Source organism: Rhinopithecus bieti, unplaced genomic scaffold (assembly GCF_001698545.2).
Source record: "Rhinopithecus bieti isolate Rb0 unplaced genomic scaffold, ASM169854v2 scaffold_5260, whole genome shotgun sequence".
NCBI lineage: Eukaryota > Metazoa > Chordata > Mammalia > Primates > Cercopithecidae > Rhinopithecus > Rhinopithecus bieti.
Genome location: NW_016805896.1, coordinates 3,050,763 through 3,077,358, shown reverse-complemented (window position 1 = coordinate 3,077,358; position 26,596 = coordinate 3,050,763). Strand labels below are relative to the sequence as shown.

Below are 26,596 nucleotides of genomic sequence, written 5' to 3'. Positions count from 1 at the left end.
TTTAGCACAAGATTATATATTAACTGATTTTAGGTTTATTAATGGTTCACAGGGTTCCATACTAAGTAGCAATGGATTTTCTAGCGTAACATAAAGTCCCTACCTGATATGGTCTGGATTTGTGTCCCTGCCCAAATCTCATGTCAAATTGTAATCCCCGGTGTTGGAGGAGGGGCCTGGTGGGAGGTGATTGAATCATGGGGGTGATTTCTGCCTTGCCATTCTTGTGACAGTGAGTTCTCATGAGATCTGGGTGCTTAATAGTGTGTAGCACCTCCCCGTTCACTCTATTCCTCCTCCTCCAGCCATGTAAGACGTGCTTGCTTCCTCTTTGCCTTCTGCTGTGATTGTAAGTTTCCTGAGGCCTCCCCAGCTGTGCTTCTTGTACAGCCTGCAGAACTTCAAGTCAATTAAACCTCTCTTCTTTATAAATTACCCAGCTTTAGGCAGTTCTTTATAGCAATGTGAGAACGGATTAATATACCATCTCAACACTGAAGACACAGAGGACATAGGCAAGGTGACCAAAAGTTAATTGAGTGGTACTGGCATGAAGCACTTCACCTCAAGGAGGGTTCTCCTTGTGGGCTAGGGTTTCCCAGAGGCCTCTGAGGTGGAGGTAGACTGCAGCTGGACCTTGGGAGGAAACTCTAGGTGTAAAGGCACAGAAAGAGACCAAGCTGGAATTTTGGAGAGAGTGAGTGGTTCAGGAGAGCAGGGCCAGATAGGTAATATAGAAAGTCAATGGCTGGAAACAAAGGTTGGGATAACATTATAAAAGAAGGGGCAAAAGAGGAGCTAACCTTTCTGAATTCTCAACTATATATTAGCTCTTTTAATGGTCACAGTTAACTCCATAATGGAGGTCATATGTATTAACAAGATAATGCATGGCTGGAAAACCAGAATCCAGTCTGGTTGCTTAAGCCAAAGAAGGAAATCTGGCTTGGTGTGGTGGCTCATGCCTCTAATCCCAGCATTTTGGGAAGCTGAGGTGGGAGGATTGCTTGAGCCCAGGAATTTGAGACGAGTCTGGGCAACATAAGGAGACTGCATCTCTATAAATGATAATAAAAAATTAATCAGGTGGTGTATGCCTCTGGTCCCAGGTACTTGAGAAACTGAGGTGGGAGGATTGCTTGAGCCCAGGAAGTCAAGGCTGCAGTGAGCCATGATTGCACCACTGCACTCCAGCCTGGGCAACAGAGTGAGACCCTGTTTCCAGAAAAAAAGAAAAGAAAAGAAAAGAAATAGGCAAATTCATCTCAAGATCCCAAGGGTAAGAGCACAGTCAACTTGGATTGGAAACCCACCTGGTGTTCAATCAACTGTAATGAAGGAGCCAGACTTTACTGGACAAATATAGCTACCAGGGACTCTGGGAGTGCCTACTGGAGAGAAAAAACTTATGGAGCAATTGCTAAAACATAAAGCAGTGTTGTGTAAAAACCAATAGATAAATTGAACAGAATTATTTAAACAAAACTGAAGGAGTAAATATGGGTCTACCTACGGCATGCCTGGTCATGAGTTGATAATTGATGAAACTGGATGATGGATACAGGGGGATTCATTATGCTCTTCTATCTTTGTAAACATTAAAAACTCTCCATAATAAAAGGTTTAGAAAAACACATGCATTTATGCAGAAACTATAAAGGTCCCTTGGTCCTTCCATTCTAGTCATTATATATGCTTTACTATAGCATATATAAAGACAGATTTTGAATTATTCTTCATGCAATAAAAGCAAAACCACCCAGACCCATTAAGTAACAAATTTCAGACTCGGTAAGCATCACTGTCACCACTTCAGTTGATTAAAAATCTTGATGGCTGGACCCTTTCCTGGCAATTTTGATTTAGTAGGTCTGGAGGGGAATCTGGGTATCTTACTTTCTACACATGATTCTAGTGGCACTGGTGCATGTCAGCTTTAAGGGCTAGATTCTATGGATTATCAGGTGCAGGCTGCCCCTTTTCATTCCTATCTTTGGCTTAGTTACTTCCCTGCCAGCAGCATGATGATGTAGCACTTTATGTATAATCTTAACTACTTCGATGCATCATAAGGCATTCTGCCATTTATTCTCATTTTGTGACTGCAGCATACTTTCTTTTTCCTGGGCAGTTGATTTATAATACAGCCCATTTCCATTTTAATAGCTTTAGTTTCAAAACATAAATTTCATGGGTATTTTTTCCCAATTTAACCCACTCAACCTCCTGTTGTTGGGTCTTTTGCCAGAAGTGCTCCCTTCCTCCTTTACCAGAGCCAGCTTCATGGGTGGGCCACCTGTGCAGTCACACAGGGCCCATACTCAGAAGGGCCTCACACTTAGTTTAGTTCTCTTCTGGCCCTATTTTATCTTTGAACCTGTGTTCTGTAAGTGAAGTCTGATGGGACAACGGAATATACGCATGAGCAGAGGAGACATGTGCAACACATATCCAGTGTTCCTTACTGCCCCATTCACATGTAGCCTTTGTGATCCCCTGTGAGCAGAGAACTCCACTGGACCCATGATGTGTCAGAGCTCGAAGAGATTCAAAGTGAGTACAAAGTAAGCATCTTATATCTACAACTGAGTAAGTGGGGGATGCTGAGAGCCCCAAAAGGCTGCACTTCCCATCTGAACCAGACTGGCTTCAAACACAGAAAGAAGGCAATGGCATTCTAAGAAACACGAATGACCAAGGAGCCCTATCATATCCTTTTTTACTCATGTACATTCCTATGTTAGTCAACCACTTAGGCTGAAAATACCAAGAAGTGAAACTAACAGTTGAGTTAGTTTTGTACAGTGTTTCTACTGTTGTGGTAAGAATGAAATAATTATGCATACGGTATGTAAACATAAGCTATAAAATACAAATTGTGTAATTTTGGTGATTCTGCATGAGTTAAATAAATGCTCATTTTCATTTAAAACTGGAATTGCATAATATAAAGATGAATAGTAAAATGCATGATAGGAATTTAACATTTACGTTTTTAGTTAGAACAGCATTAAGTAGCAAATAAAAAACACCGCCATAACAAGTTGAGAAAGACACTATGGAAGAAAGGAAAAACATTACATTTTAGTACCTGTAAAGGCAATGTTTTCCTGCTGTATGCACAAAAGCCCCACATGTTCATTTTGTACTGGATCCTGCATATCATGGAGTCAGTTCTGCTTTTCCCTGCTCAATCCTTCTCAGGCAGGTCTTGAGCCTTTCCTTATCATAACCCCCTTCCTTTGATAGCCTTTTGAGAACTCCCACTTGATTGCCACGGATTTGAGGGGCACCACTGACCTCCTGGTTCCTCCGCTGCTTCACTTGTGGAATCCAGGACTGATTTAGAAATTCTGTGATTCAGGGGATCCTCAAGTACTAAAAAAAAAAGGGTATCTGCTGCAGTGGAAGATGACATAACTTCTCAACTCCCTTCTAACCTCGCTTGCCTTGGAGAAGCAGCCAAATGCTAGAATCTCTTATCCGGTGCTGGTGGCTCTTCCTTTGATCAGTTCTGGCAAGAAAAATACTCCTGGAAGACTAAACTCCAGCTCTTGTCCTCAACAACTTGGGCTCTCTATATCCTTTTCTGCCACTCTATGAATTGTTGCACATTTATAAATCCTTGAAGTATAATAACCTAAACAATTAAAAGGGCCAAAATGTCTCCTAGAGAATATGTGACAGAGTCATGTTATGGTTAAAACACACACACACACACACACACACACACACACACACACACGTTTAAATGACCACACTGAATTATAAGTGGTTAGTTTTGGGATTGCAAACGTAAGAAGTCTCGCTATTTTAAAGCAAATGAATAAGCTGTTAATACGAAGCTCAGTTTATGCTCCCAAAGACTTTCAAGCACTAATATTTCAAGACTTTGAACTATTACAAGAATGGGGAAGCAGCCAGTTAGAGCTTGCCCTGATCCTTGAAGCCTAACTTTTCACCTTGGTTTTCCTCAGGGGCCATGGAAAGTGGTAGGTGGAGGAGATATCGAAGCCTCTTTCTCATGAACATCTATCATTATTGTCAACAATCAAAATAAACATGTTTCAGAGCGAAAGTGCATGTGGAGAATCCTGCGGACTGCTCTTAGTTCCCCAGTGGGTTTGGAAGAGGGAAACCCTGGGTTGATTAGCAGATAGACACAGTGCAAAGGAAGGAAGCCTGGCCAATCACTGGGGTAGAGAGAAGTCAGGAAAGAGCGAGTGAGCCAGCTGGGACTGAAGTGTGCAGATGGTACAGGCCCCTGCACCTCATTCCTCAAAACTCCTAATTCTCTAACCTCTGGGACTTCAGTACAAAAACTGCAGCCACCCCAAGAACTTGGGGCTAAGTGGGTGACTCCCCACTTTCCCTGTTGGGAAGTAGGGTGAAGGCCTTGCTTCTGCCCACAGCCAGGACTGTAGAGGGAGGCAATAAATAGGCATTCCTAATTGAAAATCTGAGCAACCTTCTCTGTAAAAATTTCACTAAATGTAGTAGGTATGTCAGATTTATCTTGTGTCAAATATTAAGCATATGTAGGCTAGAGGTCTAGTACCCCCATATGTCAATGGGAAAGTGATTTCCGAATTACAGGCAACTTGCTTCCAAAAGAACTCTTGGAAGCCCACCCTGTGCTAAGCAGGAGACTGCTTGTCCTAAGGATGGCCAGGGACCAGGCAAAGTGACGCTGGACAACTCAGAGCTGTGGAGAGTTAGGCAGAGCAGGTGGAAAGCTTCTGTTAATAGTGACAGGCACCATTAAAACTTTTTCTTTATGAAGAGTTGCGCAAAGCAATGCTTGGGAATTTTTTGTTTTTAAATGGTAAGAATAGAGCGCAGCAGAAGTACACCTTTTTAAAAAAGTTAATAAGGAAGATAATTGTGGAACATGTATAAACAACATAACACAAAACTGGAAGCAAGAAACTTCACTGCAAACTGATGAGGAAGACAAACTTTATAGGAAGCTACAAAAGAAATGAGCAGAGCGAGATATTCGCGGTAAGGGATACAGAGAACATACAACTGTGTATTTGAGAGGTTTCATGGAACATTATGACCCATCAGATGAAGACATCAACATTATTTAACAACAAAAATTAATTGATCTGAGGAAGAACAGTGTGAAAACATTAATGCAGTGCTGTCCAACAGAACTTTCTGTGGCGATGGAAATGTTCCATATCTCTGTGCTAATACAGAATCTACCAGCCACATGAATTCTCGAAATGTGGCTAATGCAACTGAAGAAATGAATTTTTCATATAATTTAATTTAAATTTAAATAGTCATATGTGACTAGTGGCTCCTGAATGAGTGATGCAGTTCTAATGCTTCATGGGTCAAAACCAGTAGTTTCTTTTTGGGGGACTTCTCTAATCAGTGCTAAGGGATTGAGGGTTGAGTGTTGAAGAAGAGGAGAACACTCTTATTTGGGCACTTAAACAAGATCCCAAATTCCCCATTGCTTCCAGAGGCAGGGGACAGCACAATGTGCCGTGAAGGCCTCACTAGGAGTCTGGCTAATGTCAGTGGGACTAAAAGGCTTACAATTTTGGTCATTCAGCTGGAAAAAGGCCTATGGTTCACACGCAAAACTGGAGGTCACCCCTAGGGCCATCTGTGCATGGAAACCACCACTCTGGAGCTGGTAGAGAGCTGGAGGGAGGGGTGCTCACTTCCGGATGGGGTTTCCAGAGCCAGAGGAGGATTTAGAAGTAGAGGAAGTGGAGGGACCGGAGGGTCCTGAGGGCCCTTTCTGGCCACCTGCAGGCTGCAGGGGCCCTTTCTTTGTTGGGATTACGATCTTGTTCTTGCTCTTAAACACTTTGCTGGGATCTAGCTTATTCACAAAGGAGTCGGTCTCTTCTGTGAGCAGGTTTGTGTTGTAGGTGATAGGTTTATACATGCTGAACCATTGCTGTAAGGCAGAATTGGAAGAGAAGGTCACAATTCAAAGGAGAAATGCCATTCTGTATGCTCTTTTTGGGGGATGCAGGAGAGCTGGGAACAGGAGGTAGAGGCACATTTTCATGAAAAACTGCCTAAAATCTATTTGCTCTTCCTTTAAGTGGAAGTGATAACAGATCCCATCAACCTCTGGTAAGATACACACATTGCTTTGAGGTCTCATGACCTTTAAGACAAATGCAGCATGAGAACTAAGAATCTGAGTATACTTTCTTCTGATTTAGTGAGTCCTGAGCCTGGGATGCTAGATCCAAAAGCACTAGAGGACAGCGTCTATTGTTCTGTCCTCAAACCAGCTACTCCCCATCAGGTGGATTCTGGCAGCATAATTTCCCCAGGAAAGGCAGAAGACAGAGGCCAGTGTGGGCCTCTGCTGAGGGATGTTATATCTTGTTGATGTTCTGTTTCCTACTGTTTTCTTAGGCAGCCAAGGGCAAAGGGCATCCACATTTATTTACCTTTTAAATCAGTCGCCTCCCAATGTTGACCGGATAAATGTTATAATTATGTGACGTTTGAAGAAAATGAAGCCTACTAGATGAATATATACATAGTAAGGTGAGCTGAAGCTGAGTTCCTAATTTGTTGCTAATTTACAGCTGCAAGAAACCACCATGAAGGAGCCCAGATAAGCTCACTCTAGTCAAAAGTTTTTACAGCCACACTTGGTGTTTTCAAACCAGGTTGTATACCTGGCATCTCTGTGTCTGAAATGGTGACCAGACCTGTAATATAAATGAGGCACACCCACACAATGGACTACCCTGTAGCCACCGAGGAGGACAAGTGCTCTAAATGCACTGAAAGGGAATAAGCCCCAAGATGGAGGGTTATGTGAAAAGAACAAGATGCAGAATCATGTGGACAGTACATCATTTGAGATTTAGGAAAAATGAACAACAAAAGCGTGCGTGCATGCTTTATGTGCAATGAGTATCTTGGGAAGGGTATACAGGGAACTCGTAATAGTAGCTGCCACTAGGGAAGCATACTTGGAGAACAGGGGAGTGAGAGTCTGACTTTTGACTCTTCCTGGGTGCATGTACTGCCAACCCAGAACAAGCCATGGGACATAAATTATCCAATAGAATTTAATTGAAAATAAAACTCCCGAGTTAATTCTGAGGATCAGTCAAATTTGGGAACCACTTAACTAGATGAGTATAAAGTGAGGCTGTCCATTGGAATGACCTGTCTTGCTTATTGAAAATGCAGGTTCCTGGGCCCCACCCTAGATCTCCTGAATCAGATGGGGAAGTTGGGAACCTGCAACATAACCATTTCCTCAGTAGATTTTGTTATATACCATAGTTTGCAATGGCAGGTGTTCCTCCCTTACCTTGGCCTGTGGGCTAATGCCATAGCTGGTGAAGGCATACTGCCACTGGGGCAGGCCCAGGTGGGTGATGAGCAGGCGGTAATAGGCAGTAAAGGTGTCTGTGAGAAAATGCCAGTATAACGCTCTGTCCAGGAACCAGATCTCGGTGTCTTCTGCTAATGCTGAATTAGAAGACAAAGGAAGTAAAAGATAAGGAATAGCTTTACAGTGTTTTCTTTTTAACTATAAAAGGTTATATTCATGGTCTAAAAAAATAAATCCCAACAGAGAGAATGGAAAATGTAAAGTAAAAGTTCCCCTTCTGCCCCACTTCTAACCCTCCAGTCTCCTTCTCTAGTGGCCACTTTACCAGTTCCTTTGATACTCTTACAAATTTTTGCTAGATTGGTAGATTGATCTATCTGCTGGTCTCTGACCATCTGGAAGTCCAGTCAGGCTACCCAGGCAGCTGCTCCTTTTCTGTGTGTCATCAGCACTCCCCTCCCCTGGTAGGGGGGCGGAATACTGTGGTCTCAGCTTTCCTGACAGAGAAAAACATTGAATGGCTTGGGTTTTTTTGGAAGAGGTCTCTATCAGTGCCATGAAAAACAAAAAGCGCCACAAAAAACCACCATGAAGGAGCCTAGCCCAGTTCACTCCTGGGAGTCTTGCCAATACTGTGGTGTGATGTCCTGCCTCACAGTTTCTGACTTTCCATTCTCACTACTTCAAGCCTATCCTACTTCCTCTGCTCTCTAGATAGCTGTAACATCTCCCTAAGTGCCCTCCATTATCCATCCAGTCTCTTTCTTTGTCAAAACTGCTGGTGGTCATGATCCCTGCCATTTTACTAAACAGCCTTCATTGACTCCCCACTGTCTTCCACATTATGTCCAAACTCCTTTGCTTGGCTTTCAAAGCTGTGCCTGAGAGACAGCAATTGGCCTTCTGGCTTAATCTCCTCCTCATCCCCTACATGAACCATGTGGTCCACTGAATTGGAATTATTTGTCATTCCCCACAAATCAGTTGTATTTTCCCATGTCTTGGCTTTTACCCATTTGTCCCTTTGCTTGGATGCTCCCTTGTCTCTTTTACTCCACCAAATCCTCCTCCCCACCCAGTATCTAATTCCTACCCCAAGTTCAAGATGCAAGCTCCAAGACTACTTTGCAACAATTCCTCCAGCTGGATGATTTCTCCTTCCCCTAGAGGTAAATCCTAGTGTCTGCATCCTGTCACCCCTACCAGACAGCTAGCTGAAGAGGGCTTGCCATTGTCCAGCTCTGTAGTTTCACAGTCCCTAGGCTAGGGTCTGAAGTGCTGTTAGGGGGCTAGGTGGCAGCTGCTGCTTGAGGGCATTCCTATCTGGGGTCTTTGGTCTAGTAATTCAGGTTTTTATTGCTGTTAATTGGCCTACACAGAGAAGTATAAAAGAAAGATAAAAGATAATGTGTTTTCTGAATGCTTATCTAGTGCATGAACTTGCTATAGGAGTCTATAAACAAAATGTCTATTTCTTTTAGTTTTTACTCCCATATTATCCTAATCTCATCAACTATTTGGCAATAACTCACAAATGAAGATGGATAAAAGGTCTAGTAATTAGCCCAGAGGGAGATGCTCAGAGAGAACCAAAGGGGTTTCTGGGTTTGGGACACACAAGGAACCTGGAAGCATCTCAAGAGGCCAAGGAGGTATGTGTCTCCTGAGCCATGGCTGACAAGCAAGGTCAGACAAGACCCTAGCCAAACTACAGGACCACACTTGTAAATGATTCTTACCTGGTTTCCCACTTTTGTAGACAAGGCAAACTTTCCCATTGCCATTGCATGAATCCAGCTCAAATATCACACTGCGAGAGTCAAAGTGAGGCTTCTCTGGCTGATCATCACTGGCTGCAAACCCAGAAGTTAATGGTAATGTTCAAACAAACTCAACTCAAACACATATTTATATATCCAACTTTGCCAGGTGGAAAAAAGCGAAGGAAAAAGCCTTATCTCAGACATATACTTAAGTAGTATTTTCAAACAAATTCTGTATTTGAATTAAAGCCCTGATCTCATTCATGGACTAGGCCTTCTGTCTGGGTTTTTCTATCAGCAACAGACAATGTCAGGGAATCTGGGAAAAGAAGGCATGAGAAAACCAAACTTAACTTCTTGGAAGTGGGACCACAGAGCAATCTGAATGGCTTGATGCTGACATAACTTCATTTCCTTTCCTGAGATTGTTTATTCTATAAAAGTGGGATTGCAAACACATTATCTGAATCTTTCTTTCTTTTTTTTTTTTCTGAGATGGAGTCTCGCTCTGTTGCCCAGGCTGGAGTGCAATGGGGTGATCTCGGCTCACTGCAACCTCCGCCTCCCGGGTTGAAGCAATTCTCCCACCTCAGCCTCCTGAGAAGCTGGGACTACCGGTGTGTGCCACCACGCCTGGCTAATTTTTGTCTTTTTAGTAGAGACGGGGTTTCAGCATGTTGGCCAGACTGGTCTCGAACTCCTGACCCCAAGTGATCCGCCCGTCTCAGCCTCCCAAAGTGCTGGGATTACAGGCAAGAGCCACCACGCCTGGCCAGTCATGGAAAAGCCCTCTAAGTCATGTGGTATAACTAATTCATTCTTTTTAAATGACTATTTCATAATCTGTGGGAGTGAAGTACCCTCATTTATTCCACCAGTCCTCTATTGATAGGCACTTACCTACCATTACTTGGTTGTGAATGCTACAATAATCTCGGTACATGCCCTTATATTCTTGTGCTTTCATTATATGGGACAGATTCCCTGCAAAAGAATAGATGTTGCCAGATTGTTTTCAAAAGACCTTTTAAGATCCAGGGAGACAGACTGGAAGTCCTTTGTTTTTGAAAGATATTTTCAATGGGTATAGAATTGTGGGTTGATTTTTTAATTTAATTTAATTTAATTTAATTTAATTTTATTTTATTTTGAGACAGGGTCTTCACTCTGTCACCTGGGCTGGAGTGCAGTGGCATGTGAACATGGTTCATTGTAGCCTCGACCTCCTGGGTTCAAGCAATCCTCCTGCCTCAGACTCCCAAGTAGCTGGGGACCACAGGCGTGGCCACCACACCCGGGTAATTTTTAAATTTTTTTGTAGAGATGGAGTTTTGCTATGGTGCCTAGGCTGATCTCAAGCTCCTAGGCTCTAGTGATCCTCTGGCCTCGGCCTCCTAAAGTGCTGGGATTACAGGTGTGAACCACTGACCAACCTATTTTTTCCTTTGAGTATTTGATCTCACTTGAATTGCTTTTAAGGAGAAATATGCTGTTATCCTTATCTTTGTTCTTTTGTATGTAATTTGTCTTTTCCTTTTGGCTGCATTTATGATTTTCTCTTTATCTTTGATTTTGAAAAATCTGATTATGGTGTTTCTTGTTACCATTTACGTTTCTTGTTCCTTGCTCATGAAGGTTATTGGATATGTTGATTTATAGTTACCATGAAATTGGTAAGCTTTTGAGCCATTATTTCTTCAAATATTTTCTAGCCCCTGACCCCTCTTCTCAAAGACTTCAATTACATATACGTTATACCATGTGTTATCCCTCAGGTCACTGATACTCTTTTCATTATAAATACTTTTTTTTTCTGTGTAACTTTAGATAGCTTCTATTATGTGTTGAAGTTCTCTAGTCTTTTCTTCTGCAATGTCTTAGCCACTAATAATCCAATCCACTGCATTTTTCATATCAGAAACTAGTTTCCATCTCTAAAAGTTAAATTTGGGATGGATATAATTTGGGGGTATATATTCTCTCTATATACACATACAAATACATACACACACGTATCTTCCATGTCTGTTCTTATTTTTTTGACACAGAGAATATAGTTACAGTAACTATTACTATATATGCATTGCTGAGTGTTGGATATTTTTATATTTCTGTAAATATTCTTGAGCTTTGTTCTCTGACACAGTTAAGTTACTTGGAAACAGATACTTTAGGCCCTCCTCCTTCTTAGCCTTGACCTCCTGGGTTCAAGCAATCCTTCTGCCTCACACTCCCAAGTAGCTGGGGACCACAGGCGTGGCCACCACACCTGGGTAATTTTTAAATTTTTTGTAGAGATGGAGTTTCACTATGGTGCCTAGGCTGATCTCAAACTCCTGGGCTCTAGTGATCCTCTGGCCTCGGCCTCCTAAAGTGCTGGGATTACAGGCGTAATCAAGAAACACAAATGATAACAAGAAACCCCTCTTAAGATCTGTCGGGCAGGACTAGGGCAATATTTACTTAGGGCTAATTATTTTCCATTGCTGCGGCAACATTCTTTTGAGTACTCTATCTAATGCTGTCCAAATCATGAGGTGTCTTAGCCTGTCTGGCTGACGCAGGCACTATTCCTGGTCCTGTGTGAGCACTGGGCATTATTCCTCCTAATCACCATGAGTGGTTTTGTCCTCTGGCCTTGGACAGTTTCTTCGCATACATGTGCTTATCAATTCTTTTCCAAATATTGCAGATCTCTAGGGTTTTCCCTTTATGCAGCATTCACCTATCTGTTACTTTGTCCTGTGAACTCTAGATGTCTAGACTCTCAGCTCTGTCTTCTAACTCAGGGAGTGCTATGGGTCCTGCTGGGTCTATTTATTTATTTATTTATTTATTTATTTATTTATTTATTTATTTATTTAGAAAGGGAGTCTTGTTCTGTCGCCAGGCTGGAGTGCAGTGGCATGATCTCAGCTCACTGCAACCTCTGACTCCCTGGTTCAAGCAATTCTCCTGCCTCAGCCTCCCGAGTAGCTGGGATTGCAGGCACATGCCACCATGCCCAGTTAATTTTTGTATTTTTCGTAGAGATGGGGTTTCACCGTGTTGACCAGGATGGTCTCGATCTCCTGACCTGGTGATCTGCCCGCCTTGGCCTCCCAAAGTGCTAGGATTACAAGTGTGAGCCACTGCGCCGTCCAGGTCTCCCTCTTTATGCTGTGGATTGGAATCTCTCTTTAGGGAAATTGTAGGGCTCACCTTATTTGTTTCCCATCTCTCAGGGCTCACTGTCCTTTGTTGCCTGATTGCCAGTGCTTGAAAATCACTGTTTTATGTATTTTGTCTGTGTTCTTTGTCACTGTTGCTCCAGGTGGGTAGATAAATCTGTTCTGTTACTCCATCTTGGATGAAATAAAAAGTCCAGTTGATGTGTTCCCACCAAGTTTTAGCAGCCCTGCCTGGTGCTGACTGAGGTCTGTCTGCCCTTAGGTGAAAAGTCGTAAGAACAGAAAACTCAGTGTGGCTCCTTTCTGCCAACTGTAGACACCACTTCAGCTTCTGCCTGCTTTTGACTACTCTCCAGTCTTTTAAGACACATGTTTTTAAACTCCTTCAAGAGTGCAGAGTATTATCTGCAGAAGCCTTGCTCTGGTAAAAGAGATTCTGCCATATTATAAACCCAATGTCAATATTTGAATTTTTTTTTCTTCAAATCTATAATGTCACTGTTTTTTTTCAGTTCCTCCCTGAAATTTTAGTTTGGTTTTACCTCCATGGGGGCATATAAGCCTATCGTTTTGTACTCCATATCTAATGACGTCACTCTTAGTAGTACCAATGGATCTCTCTTGCTTTTTTTTTTTTTTTTTGAGATGGAGTCTTGCTCTGTTGCCGGGCTGGACTGCAGTGGCATGATCTTGACTCACTGCAACCTCTGCCTCCCGAGTAGCTGGGATTACAGGTGCACGCCACCACACCTGGCTAAGTTTTGTATTTTCAGTAGAATCGGGGTTTTACCATGTTGGCCAGGATGGTCTTGATCTCCTGACCTCATGATTTGCCCACCTTGGCCTCCCAAAGTGCTGGGATTGCAGGTGTGAGCTACCGCACCTGGCCCTCTTTTTTTTTCTTAATTAATTTTTTTAAAGTTTTATTTTTAATTGACAAATAATAATTGTATATATTGATGGAGAACAACATGCTATTTTAAGACGTCTATGCATTGTTGAAAGATCACATTGGGCTAATTAGCATACCCACCACTAGTATTTATCATTTCTTTGTGGTGAGAACATTTAAAATCCTTTCTTTTAGCTCTTTTGAAATACACATTATTAGCTATAGTCATTATGCTGTGCAATAGATCACCAGAACTTATTCCTCCTGTCTCACTGAAACTGTGCCTGTTGACCAACGTTTCCCCTTTCCTTGTCCAGTCTCCCCACCCCAAGCCTCTGGTAACCACTGCTGATGTGTTACATGTTCTCTGTGCTGGTTCTCATTCATGGGGTTGTGTGTCCTCATCTGCTGAGTTAATGTCAGTCTGCTTATTATTCCCTCACAAGTAATTTGTTATTTTTGCCTAGAAGCTTGTAATTTTCTCCATATCAGGATATGCATAGGTGTCTGTGTTTTCTCATCTGCTCAACTTGGGTCTAGGTGAGCCCTTTCCATCTGCAGAGAGGTTTTTTTTTATTAGTATGTATTTACTACCTTTCCATCCATTCTCTCTTTTTTGAGCACCTATAATTCCAATGGAAAGTATCCTGAATCTATTTTCCACTTCTCTTAATTCCTACCTTTTCCCTCATAATTCCCCTCTTTTAAATTTATTCATCTATGCTTTAAGATATTCTTGCACTTGATTTTTCAGGCTAACTCAGGTCTCAATAAAATACATATACTCTTCTACAATTCATGTAGTCAATTGTTTGATAATCTTTGTTTTTATCCATAGAACACTTTATGTTGTCTTAAATCTCCTTAAGTATTCTTGTTCTTATTTATATTTTTATCTGTGTCCTCTAGCAGTTTTATTTCTCTGGTTGTATATTTTTTTTAAAATAGTGATGGGATCTCACTATTTTGCCCAGGCTAGAGTGTGGTGGCTATTCACAGGTGTGATCACAGCATGCTACAGCCTCAAACTCGTGGGCTCAAACGATCAGTGGTGATTTACAGATGTGATGATAGCACACTACAGCCTCAATCTCCTGGGATCCAGTGAACCTCTTGCCTCAGCCTTACAGGTAGCTAGGAATATAGGCTCATGCCACTGCACCCAGCTGATTGTGTATTCTATTTTTTCCCGATCATCCTCTCTCTGACTGCTGAGTCCCCTGAGAAAAGCCACTGTTTTTCCATTTAGGTTTAATGAGACTTAGGTATACTTGTTGCACTATCCTAAAATGCATGAATCTAGCAGGTGTCAGAAGGCCAAGTGGTTTTTATCTCCAATTGTATGTGGAACAATGTGATCCCAGGAAGCCTCTCTGTTATCTACTCTACCACTTCTCTTCCAGCCTCAAGAGCAGGGAAGACTTAGCCCACCTGTTTGACTACTTCTTCACCTTTTAGAGAAGCCCACCCCACACATATAAAGACAGTGAGACCTTTTTCCTACCCCTGGAAATTCCACAGATCTTTGTGTGACAGGCTCTTTCCAGGACCCATCACTGTCCAGCCTCTGCCCCTGAACTCCTCTGGTACTATTCTTCAATTGCTCATCCAATCAGAGGAGAAAGCCTTACACCAATTTTCTCTGCCAGGGCTTAGTGAACCCCCAGGTCAGTATTGGAGACATTAGTTGACTATTCACTGTTTGTTTCTCCTTTCTTTCTTAATGAAAGCCCAGTTCTGTTCAAGGAAGCCATACTGCACAACTAAAAGTATTTACCTTCTCAGACCCCTGGCAACCTGGGTTGCCATTTGACTCTTCTAATAGCTATCAGGAGGTGCTGTGGAGAAAACTATTGTTTTCTTGATCAAAAGGGAGAGATTCTGCAAACAGCCTGGTATTTTGCCCTTTGCCTTTTACTGGTCTTTTTCCTGACAGGAAAAGCCCACCTTCCTCAACCATAAGGATGAAAACCAAATCCAAAGGCTGGTGCAGCACAGTGCCAGAGGGAGACTTTATCACTGACTTTCTCAAGCAGCTACATCAGCCTAGTTCCAGATATCTTGTTATGAGAAAAATAAATTGCTATTTAAACATTGTAACTACATCTGTTATATACGACTAAAACAACTCTAAGTCCTCACTTATACCCAGCTGCTCCTAGGTTTTAGCAGCCACTTGACTTATGAGCCATTTCACTGAGAAGTGGCAAAGAGCCTGGAGGTAAGAATGGAGAGGAAAGGAGCTGTATTTAGATTGCTGTGTTCTCTGAATCCTCCTGATACTGAAATGTTGAGTGAAGTTTAATCTTTAACATTCATTCATGCACCAAGATTCATTAAGTACCTACTATGTGCCATTCATGCACCAAGATTCATTAAGTACCTACTATGTGCCAGGCATGGAGCTGGATGCTGGAAACAAAACAAAGATACCAACCCTGGCATCTTCTTCCTACCTTCATGTGTATCGTCCTCCAGGTCTGCCAGAGTGGGTGCATTAGGAAGTGAATACATGGAAGACTGGGTGAGCTGAGTCAGTTTTGAGATGCTGTTAATTGCCATGCTGCCCAGTGGAATGATGTGCTCTAGGGGAACATGTGTAAGGAGAATTACATGGAGTAACAGCCTAGTTACAATGGTTATCACAAGATTCTGCTTGAATAACCTAAGCCCAGGTATTGTTTGGCCCCATGGCTGAGGAATCTGATGGAAGGTGGGAAGAAGAGGATTACTCACTGCATATTCCAAAGTACCAACCTTTCATACAAAAAAGGAAGTGGGGGCCATGGGTGATGAAGAGCCCCCATTGTATGTATTAGGGTAGAGTTGAAGAAAATTTTCAAAAGGAATACCAACAAAGAACTGGGAAATCTGAGCTTAGGGACATCTGAAGGGTAAAGGACTTTAAAATGTTTTTGCTTCCTTTCTCCTTTGTTTAGGAAGTATTCTGCATAAACATTTTCTGAAGGAGTAATACCTTTGATTATATAATGGACCCCTTCTATTCTTCTTGTTATAAGCTTTCATGATAAAAAATTTCCTCCCTTCTCTTTATCATTTTCCCTTACTCAGTGATAAGAATTTGGCAGCCTTCTTGCTTGGTTCTAGTCTTCTGTGATTAGGGTGTACATATGGACTAGGAAGCTGCATATTTTCTTTATTTGACTGCTGAAAAAACTGGAATGGCTTAAAGCAATAAAACAACCTGTGTATAGACCATGGAATATATAAGAAGAAAAGACCACTAAACAGGCAAACAGCAGAAGATGCCTCTGTTGCCTTTTCTGTCACTGACTTAGGCTGTTCAGTATATAATGGTTATGGTAATGGGATAAGAGGACTGGGCTTGGGGAGATTAAATTAGAGAAGGTTTTACAACAATGAACTGGGACTCATTCATGAAACGTTTATTCTCTGAAGCAGGCTTGTGAAGGGGCTAGCCTGTTCCAAGGATGTGGGCCAGGGAGAGTCCGCCAGTTGGCTTAGTCTCTGTCCCCTCTGTGTTGCTCCAGATACCAAAAGCCACAGCCATGTTCTGATGCTGGTGACAAGGATGGTTTCTAAGCCATAGGAGGAAATGATTCTAAGATAAAAGCTAATGTTCAATATTCACTAGCAAGCTATAAAAAAGTACCTCAGGCTGGGCACGGTGCCTCACACCTGTAATCCCAGCACTTTGGGAGGCCGAGGTGGGCAGATCATGAGTTCAGGAGTTCAAGACCAGTCTGACCAACATGGTGAAACCCTGTCTCTACTAAAAATTCAAAAATTAGCCAGGTGTGGTGGCACATGCCTGTAATCCCAGCTACTCAGGAGGTTGAGGCAGGAGAATCTCTTGAACCCAGAAGGCGGAGGTTGCAGTGAGCAGAGATCGCACCACTGCACTCCAGCTTGGGCAACAGAGGGAGACTCCATCTCAAAAAAAAAACAAAACAAAACAAAAAAAAGTACCTCCCAGTAGTGCATGACAGACAGGAAGGCTTTGGAAATCACCCAAACAGGGAACTCAGGTGTGTAGGTAGAAGGCCGAGGCAACGAAGGGGAGAGGTCTGCTCTGTAGATATGCAGTGCAACAGAAGTCACAGTGGGGAAATGTAGGGTACTTCCCACGGCCAAAGTAGATTTGGTTGGAGTCAGAGACAATAATGGACTGGAGGGGAGGGACTGGGGAATCTGTGCCTGGAATGGGCTGGGCTCCTGTGGCTGGACAGGGCTTTCTAGCCTATGAAATGTTTTCAAGAGTTTTCACCTAAATGTTCAGCACTGCCTTTCATGCCTACGTAGTACTTAACAATCTGACATGTACAAACTTGTGAGTTCCCACATCCTCACACACGTTTTGTCCTAGACACATTAAAGGATAAAGATGGCAGCCTGTGAATTGAGATAGCTGGTGACTTAGGCTGAGGTGATGTGAAGGAGAGAAGCAAAGATTCTGGTTTGAGGGTTAGGGCCCTGAGTTCTTTATGATGGTGGGAATAAAGGAAGGAGCCTGAAAGAGATTAAGTGGCCCCCATCATAAACACTAGAGACCGTCAATGCAGCCTACCCAGAGGGGTTTGCTCCAAGGTGGAGTCTTCTGACGCTTTACGTTTGAGGGGGCTAGGGTTTTTTATGTAGTAATTAATGATTTTCTCCACCCTATTCCTACAGGTAGACTCTAAATTGAACATCCAGTTCCATACTGCTAGACTGTCATGGGGTTTGTGGTGGGTGAAGCAATGATGGTATCTGTTAGTTTTGTGACATAATCACAGCTTCTGGACATGACACTTGAGGAGTACCCATGAAAACCATCCAGATTCAAAGACTCAAAAATCAAACGGCCCTCAGAGTTGTCCCATTCAATCTCTCAGCCAGGGAAATGTTCCCCTACAGCAAGGAGACTGACTCACCATCCAGCTTCACACTCCATGTCATGTGGAAGCCATTGGTCATCAGGTAAAAGTTCTTCACATCTTCAGGCATCACACAGTTATTCTTCTAGAATCATAAAGCATCTAAGTGTCAGGTCAGGGCTGGGAAAGAGGCTACAGGGCCATGCCTCAAGGCACTGGAGACATGTTTACCATGTTATAGGTCCCTGAAATAGGAAGGCTCTGATAGTTACCTACAAAACTCTATTAGAGAGGCACTTGGGGTCTTGCAAGCAGAGTTCCAGTTTGCCTTTTTTTTTTTCTTCAGCAGCTAAAGCAAACCAGGTATCTGCTCTGCCATGATTATGCCTCAATGGGCAGCCACCTGGCAACGGAGCTCAAAGGGATCAAGCTGAAGAGGAGACAGGGGAACATGGTGAGAGGGCAAGTCCTAGGTAAAGTCTGACAATGTTCAAGCAAAGCAATCAATGCCATATATTTCAGACCCATGCTCATATATTATTTTCTGAAACAAATTATTGGACAAATAAGAGCATCTTAAAAGTGAAGAGTATATCATTCCCAGAAAACTTATGCAATGTCTAAGTTCTGATAGCTCTTAGAAGGTAACCATATATACTCAAATATTTCACATATCCATGGATACGAAATCATCCAAAACTGTTGGATAAGAAATCATCCAAACTGTTGGCGGAGAGAACAAAGAAGGAGCTCAGTATCCTTTCAGGAGATACCAGGAACAAGCCCTATATTCTAAGTAACTCACATCTGTGTGTGTGTATGACCAGTCTTCCCTAGCCAACTCAAATCCCTGGAGTGTGCAAAGGATGAGTTCTCCAATTCATTTCCTAGGCCCCGTAGAGTGACTTCTTGATGTAGTTATAGAGGCAAAGAGGCAACATGTTAATAACTATCCAAGCTTGTGGCTTACTGGACCCTTCTGAGATGTGATACTGACAACTGCTTATGTCAGGATTGCATTAGGTCATCCTGTCAGTCAGTTCTAGGTACCCAACGCGTGGGAAAGCATCATGTAGGATGATCTGACTTCACTTCCCAACTCTGCCAGCAGCTGAGTGACCTTGAACATGTCACTCTGTGAATCTATGTTCAAGAATAAACTCTAAGACTTAATATACAGAACACTGGCAGTACGAGGGGGTGTGAGTTTGACAGGAAGAGAGGAGACTAGGAAATTATTATTATTCACAGCCACAGCATCTTCAGGAACTATAGATAAAGAGAAAGCTTCAAGCTTGCCAGAGATTTTAAGCAGTGTTTTTAGATTATTAAATGGACAACAGCTGTCATTTTAATGAAACATGTTTTAAATTTCCTTTATTTATGAACTAAAATGTATGTTCTGATCAAGTTTTGTTTTTTTCTGTGTCCACTATTTAGTACCCAGTCTCACAGATGTGAAATTTAAGAGACTCTCAGACTCCTTGGACTAATTTGTTTTCCTACTATTTGGAGTTAGGGGCTTGCTCCTATTGCCTCCTGTGTGGCCACATTATCTGTGCTTTCAGCAGAAAAAATGCACTTGCAGAATGCCTTTCTCCCACCCCTAAAACCCTGGTACAGGAAGCCTACAGTTACCAGTGTTCTGACGAGGTCCTTGCTCCTCTTGTCACTCCAAAAGGCCAGCATCCCTCTGACATTTTGATCACTAGTGCCATCTAGTGGTGAAGACGAGGAAACTACTGTCTGTCAGCCTGTCTTAATGGGGATTCCATGAGATCCAGGCTGAGGGCTGGTGGACTATTTGGCATATTTCATATGTAAGTCAGGCTGAATAATTTCAGTAATAGTAATTATAACATTTGTTATGGTATTTATTTCACCCAAGAAAGAGATTTTGGTATTATTTTATACCAGTAATTTTTACAATTATTCAAAATTCATACAAATAGAAAAAAATCTGTGAAATCCAATATTTAATACACATTTCACATACTAATATACATAAACATTTTCAAGTAAACCAACTTCATGAAAAACATCAATCCCTCACTGTCATTCTAATTTAAATGACTAATGGCCTTGGCTCTGCTGCTCTTTGCTGCAGACCCTTCTGCCCCAAGCACCCCTGGGACAGTTGCTGGGTCTGCAGTGCTCCAGCCTCCCTACTGCATGTAGCTCTTCCGAGTGGGGCAAATCCAGGAAGAAAGGTTCACAACCAAAACTTAAATGACCACATACCTGCTTTAGTCCTTTCAGGATGGAGAGAAACGTAAACAACCTCTCCTAATTTTAAGGTATTTCACCATTTTTTTTTTTCTGGCCAGTGACTCAGTTACTGCCATTTTAAAATTTCTCCTCTAACCAACCTGAAAAGAGTTTGCTTTTCCACAGGGGGCAATCTGCCCACATCAGAGGGCTTCTTCCTGCACAGATTCATGCTCAGTCTATATTTTGGGGGCTGTAATAGGAGGGTGGGGAGGAGGAAGACTGGCAGAAAGTGAATGGACAAGGGTATTATCAGGATTGGAGGGAGGGTCTGGGGAGAAAGCCAACAAGGAAGAATAACACCAACTGGTGTCTGAAATAACAGCTGATTGCATCAAGATGGTATCTGCAATCTCTAGCCCAATGGTGATTCTGTCACATAGTTCCTAATTTTTAATCTGTCTTTCTTCTCCTGAGACAATCTACAATGGTTTCTTTAAGCTACTTTAGAAAGAGTCCACCACAAGCTCTGTTACTCCTTCATTGGATGAAGGACCTGAGCCACTTTTTTGTTTTGGGAGCTATCAACAAGACTCCAGACAATCAATAGCACTGGGCCTTAAGGGAAGGGCTAGGGGCTGTCCATTGCCTTCTACTCACCTTTTCTACTCCTGGACAATCCTGCACCCCATTGTTCACCTTACTTTTAGAGGCCACTTCCCAACTTGGGAGCAGATGCAGGATCAGGTCAGCATAGGGGCCACAGGACAGAAATCAATGTTTCTATAGGTACTGGTCCTCGCTGAGCTGGCTCTCTGGCTGGTCTGCAACCAGGGTCAGGGGTGAAGAGCTGCCCAGGACATCCATCAAGAAGCATGAGAACACTGCTGGAAATTGTGGCAGTGAGCACGACGGCACCTCCTGAAACTCTTCTGAGGGAGGACACTCCACAAAGAGGAAAACCTGGATGAGCTGTGGAGGGATGGTGTGAGATCCCCAAGAGAATTCCCGAATATATTCTCAAACTTCCACCTTAGGGGAGGTGGAGGGCTTCGTTAACTGAACCCTTTTGTTTTGCTTAGGTTGCAGAATCTCCTGCAATTAGTGCTGGACATTAAAAAATGTAAACACAAGTCCAAAAGACAAGGTTTCTAAGAAAACTTTCACTGTCCTGTTAAAAGGTGACAGATGTGCCTAGGAACATCCCTTACCTCTTTTTTGTTTTTTGAGCTTGGAAATGAGAGCTGAGACTTTAGCAGTTATTTTGCCACTATGATATTGTGAAATACATATTTGGTCTCTGTCCCAGATTCCTGGCATACAATTTCTAAAATCCTTGGAATCTCCAAAGTGATATCTTTTTTCACAAATGACTGGCATCTCCAAGGTAGCTGCAGGATGGGGGATTATCACCAGAACCACCAAGGCAGGGAATGGGTTGGAACTTTCAGCCCCACCCCCTAACCTCAGGGAGGGAAGAGGGGCTGAAGGGTAAGTTGATCATCAATGGCCAATGGTTTAATCAATCATGTCTACATAATGAATCCTCCATAAAACGGCAAAAGACAGAGTTTGAAGAGCTTCCGGACAACTGAGCACATGGAAGTTCCTGTAGGGTGGCATGCTCTCGGATGGCAGGGAAGTTCCCCGCCCTCCCACCACACCTTGCCCTGTGCATCTCTTCATCGTTTCCTTTGTAATAAACCTGTAAATGTTAAGTAAGTGTTCCTCTGAGTTCTGTGAGCCACTCCAGCAAATTAACTGAACCTGAGGAGGGGGTCATAGGAACCCCAATTGATAGCTGGTGGGTCAGCAGCACAGGTAAAACAACCTGGGACTTGCAGTTGGCATTGGAAGTGAGGGGCAGTCCTGTGAGACTGAGCCCTTAACCTACGGGATCTGACACTATCTCCAGGGAGACAGTGTCGGAATTGAATTGGAGGACACCCAGCTGGCATTCACTGCAGAACTGATTGCTTGTTGATGTGTTTGAGAATTCCCCCTTGCAACACACACACATTTGGTCATGGAAATTTTCTGTGTTGATTGTTGCGGAATAACAGGAGAGGAAAAACAGTGTGTGTTTCCTCTACTCAGAGGCACCATAAAGAAAAAGGACAAAAGAATTACAGAGATAACAGCTTAACATTATCAGGGCTGATGAACCAACTGCAACTGTCTACCTCAGGACTTGTTACATGAAAAGTATCAATTCCTATTTGCTTAAGCTATTGCTAGTTTATCTTTCCTTAAATCAAACATAATCCTATTTATATAGAGACAAATGTTGAACAGGTAAGTGTTGTGGAGCTGAAGGGGCAAAGAGAACTAGGAGGGAAGAGTCTGCGAGGAAGCAAAGAATCAGAGTTGTGCTTCTGCATCCAAGGGAGGAGAGGCTAGCAGAGAAGGGACTGGCTAACTGGGAGGCATGCAGGAGCGATACCAAGTGAGATGAAGTCAGTCTTTAGCCATGGAGAGGTCCTAGTGATTTTGACAGAATGGTATCCAAGAATGGTGCTGACTAAAGAGAGGCTGTGGCAGGATGAATAATTGAGAAATGAAGGAAGGATGGTAATTCGTAAACCATGGCCACTGGATCTACCCTGTCACTTGTTTTTGTAAAAATGTTTCATTTGAACACAGTCACACTCATGCATATCAGTACTTCTGATGGCTGCTTTCACAGCTACAATGGCAGAAATGAGTAGCTGTGACAGAGACTGTAACACCAGAGCATAAACTATCTGGTCCTCTAAAGAAAACATTTCCCAACCCCTGGTGTAGACAATTTTTCTACACACTTGGCATGAAAAGGAACAAATAGCTAAATAGCTAGAAGGAGACATACGTTGAAGGTTTTTTGTTTTTAATTTTAAAGAGATGGGACGCCCCTATGGGGAAGCTGCCAGCAGAAAGAAGAGAAGTGCTAGAGAGAAGGGTTGACTGGTGGAGAATATAGAGAATCTCCCAGGCAGAATAAGAGCATGAGGTGAGGGGGTCACTAGTGACATGGTGTCGCAGGGTGATTTCTTCTACTGGAAATGCTTATCATAAATTCACAGTGGGGCATGTAAGGAACAGCTCTTCAAGAAGGTTCAGAACCCACTCTGTAGACTGTAGAAAAACTGAGCCTGAAAAAAAGGAGATATTCTGCTAAATCGTTTGGTTTCTGTGGACCATGGTTTCACTATCAGTAAACTGAATTTTTATCTGGGGATTGGTGGGTGTAACCAATCAAGAATTGTAAAGCCATCTGCAACTATGAAATGTCACTGAAATGCTTAATAATAACAGAACTCTCCTGGCATCAGGATGCCATTAGAACTAAGAGGCAGATGCTTTCCTGGTGCTTGAAAGATGAAAAGCTCAGTGTAGGCACTGGGCCTTACTATGGACCATCACGACGAAAGGCAGGTAGCAGGCACAATGAACATGAATCATACAGCTGCACAGAGGCAGGCAAACTGAAATTGTGTATTTAAGAAGAAAAAATGGTGAAATATATAAAAATGGAAAAAGGTTGTTCACATTTCCCTCCAACCTCAGGGGATTACAGCAGGTATATGATCATTTAGGTTTCAGTTGTCAACCTTTCTTACTGGATTTGTAGTACAGAATCATGAAAGACTAGATTACAGCTGGACGAGTCCTTCAATAACACTGATTTCAAATTACTTATTTCATACATGATGAACATGAGATCCAGAGAAGTTACATGACTTAGCCAAGGGTCCAGAGCTGGCATAAGACTTCTACTCTAGTCTGGTTTTCCCACATCAAAATGCTTCCATATCCTTACTAGTACAATGTATCTGTGAGCTTCCCACAGAGTTATATTTGCCTAAAGGGGCAGAGGGCCCCTTCTCGGGGGGCTTTATCTGAAGGTATTTATGCAGCTGTGGTTACCAGGTACACCAGAGGGAGGCTGGGCTCTAAATGAGGTGTCTCCAAGGAGATGGGTCTCTAGGGTCAGTTCTCTAAAGAAGCAGGAATTATCAGCCCCTTGGGATCCTCCTGCTTCTCTGGTACAAGCACTTCTGGAAGCAGGCACACAGCAGGGGTGGCTTATCAAGCCTGCTCCTGTGGCAACATGCTCTTTAGTAACCTCTAGGGTGAGAAAGTGAGACAAGGGAGTTTCAGAGCAGTCCAAAACTTCTACCCTCCACTGCTTAGGAGATAAAAGTAGGTAAGAAAATAGCACATCGAGTATTGCCCCATTTTGAATGAAAACATTATACAAAAACTTGTTTTAAACTTTTGGGGTTATGAGTTCCTTTGAGAATCTGAAAAAGCCTTTTCCTCCCACTTCCCCCAAAAAACATATCTGACATACATTTCAAGGAGTCCATGGACCACTTCCCATTCATGGACTTGTAAGGATCCCATTGCCTACCCTCCACCCACACACATAACCAAAAATACACCAACTGTGGTTATGTCTAGGTGATAAAATCCTAGAAGATATTTAAAAAAAATTTTTTTTTTATTTTCAATACACCTTTTTGACTGTTTTGTTTAGCATAATCAGAAAAAAATAGTGTTACATAAAAACTGAATCTTAAAACAAAAGTACACACCCCAAAGGCTATCTTCCAAGCATCCCACAGGCCTTTACAAGCCCAGACATGCTGAACTCAGGTGAAAGAAACGTTTTTACATTACTGATCCGGATGCTGTTCGTATCTTATTTTAAAAATTTTTATTACTTATTTACTTTTTAAGAGACAGGGGTTGAGGAGTTGTCTCATTATGTTGCCCAGGCTGTTCTTGAACTCCTGGCCTCAAGCTATCCTCCTACCTTGGCCTCCCAAGCAGCTGGGACTGCAGGTGTGCACCACCACACCTAGCTTGTGTATTAGATTTGGCATATTTGAACTTAGATCTGAGATACTTTAACTAAAGAACTCAAAGGAAAATTCCAAATCTATATATCTGATAATTTTAGGTACCTTCATAGGTATTCTCCCAACTGAATATGTCTGAAGAAAATGTTCCATTAACTGTCTCAGTTAGTTAAAAATCTCTTTCTCTCACGCTTACCCCTTAATCCTTTTAGATCTCTGATGGCTATTTATCTAGCACTACAACTGCATTTCCCTAAGTGTCAGTCTAAGCTAAAAGGGAACCCAATAAAGTTGCATTGTCCAGGAGGCAGATTAGACCCCAAGAGATCCCCTGCAGACTCTATCCCTGAAACACAGCTATGGAAGGCAGCTCCAAATGAAGAAACTACAGTATAAGTAAAACTGGGACAAATGGGTAATGTCTTCTCCTTAAAGAGTTCTAAGGACTGTATGGTACAAGACACAAGGAAGAATATGCCTCAGGAATCACTTTATTCCAAAGAAACTTAATAGTGTTCCACCCTAGACAAGGCATTCCTGTCCTCTCATCTTCCAATGCAGGTCCTCAGCAGACACGAAAACACCAGGATCTGACTCTCACAAAAGAGCCCTAAGGCAGTTCTTTTTTTTTTTGAGATGGAGTCTTGCTCTGTCGCCCAGGCTGGAGTGCAGTGGCGCAATCTCAGCTCACTACAACCTCTGACTCCCGGGTTCAAGCGATTCTTCTGCCTCAACCTCCCAAGTAGCTAGGACTACAGGCGTGCACCACCACACCTGGCTAATTTTGTATTTTAGTAGAGACGGGGTTTCACCATATTGGCCAGGCTGGTCTCGAACTCCTGACCTCGTGATCTGCCTGCCTCAGCTTCCCAAAGTGCTGGGATTACAGGCGTGAGCCACCGCGCCGGCCTGGCAGTTCTACTAATACCTAAAGGGCTGACTTAAGCCCAAAAAGAATCAAGAGGAATGTCCTCCATCATATCTTTTCTCTTACTGTTATTTATAACAAACAAAACGTCAACGAGGCCACAATGGCATAGTCACAGAAGTATCAGGAACAGGTGTTGACAGAATCAGCCAATAAGAGTTTCATAGACACTGTTCTGGAATTCCCTTTTCCTATGATGGGCTGTGAGTAGAAATGGAGGTGGGGGCTGAACGAGAAGAGTTGGGATGCTGCTGAGCTGAGGTCCTGGATCAACTCCCAGTTACTGAGCTGCCAGAAAAGCTGCTGCTGGCTCAGCCCAGGGAGGGGAGTCAGGCTGGTAGGACTGCTTGCCTGCTGAGGGCAAGACTCCCATGGTGTTGTCCTCTGTCAGAGCGGCAGCCTGGCAGAGCAGAAAGGACATGTTCTTAGAGCCAGGCAACTGTAAGTTCAAATTCAGGCTCTGCCACTTGGTCGCTATGTTACTCGGAACACATCTTCCTTCCTTCCTTCCCTCCCTCCCTCCCTCCTTCCCTCCTTCCCTCCTTCCCTCCTTCCCTCCTTCCTTCCTTCCTTTCTTCCTTCCTTCCTTCCTTCCTTCCTTCCTTCCTTCCTTCCTT

The 26,596-nt window shown here is 42.8% G+C and overlaps 1 protein-coding gene across 9 annotated transcripts in view; it reads right to left on the bottom strand.

The window, feature by feature from the left end:
* Positions 1 to 26,596, bottom strand: part of TPGS2 (tubulin polyglutamylase complex subunit 2) — a 42,986-nt gene that overhangs the window by 4,361 nt on the left and 12,029 nt on the right. The window contains exons 3-8 of one of the 9 annotated variants that reach the window (XM_017873991.1): positions 18,057 to 18,144; positions 15,618 to 15,746; positions 9,076 to 9,189; positions 7,683 to 7,833; positions 7,313 to 7,473; positions 3,311 to 3,378 (exon numbers count right to left, since the gene is read on the bottom strand). In XM_017873991.1, coding sequence (XP_017729480.1) covers positions 7,326 to 7,473; positions 7,683 to 7,833; positions 9,076 to 9,189; positions 15,618 to 15,746; positions 18,057 to 18,144 — 630 coding nt within the window. In that variant the 3' untranslated portion in view covers positions 3,311 to 3,378; positions 7,313 to 7,325. Of the gene's footprint in view, positions 1 to 2,979; positions 3,379 to 4,942; positions 5,924 to 6,880; positions 7,474 to 7,682; positions 7,834 to 9,075; positions 9,190 to 15,617; positions 15,747 to 18,056; positions 18,145 to 18,271; positions 18,430 to 19,637; positions 19,718 to 26,596 lie in introns of those variants that run through there. The other 8 variants (XM_017873990.1, XM_017873992.1, XM_017873995.1 and 5 more) reach the window with 8 other exon arrangements.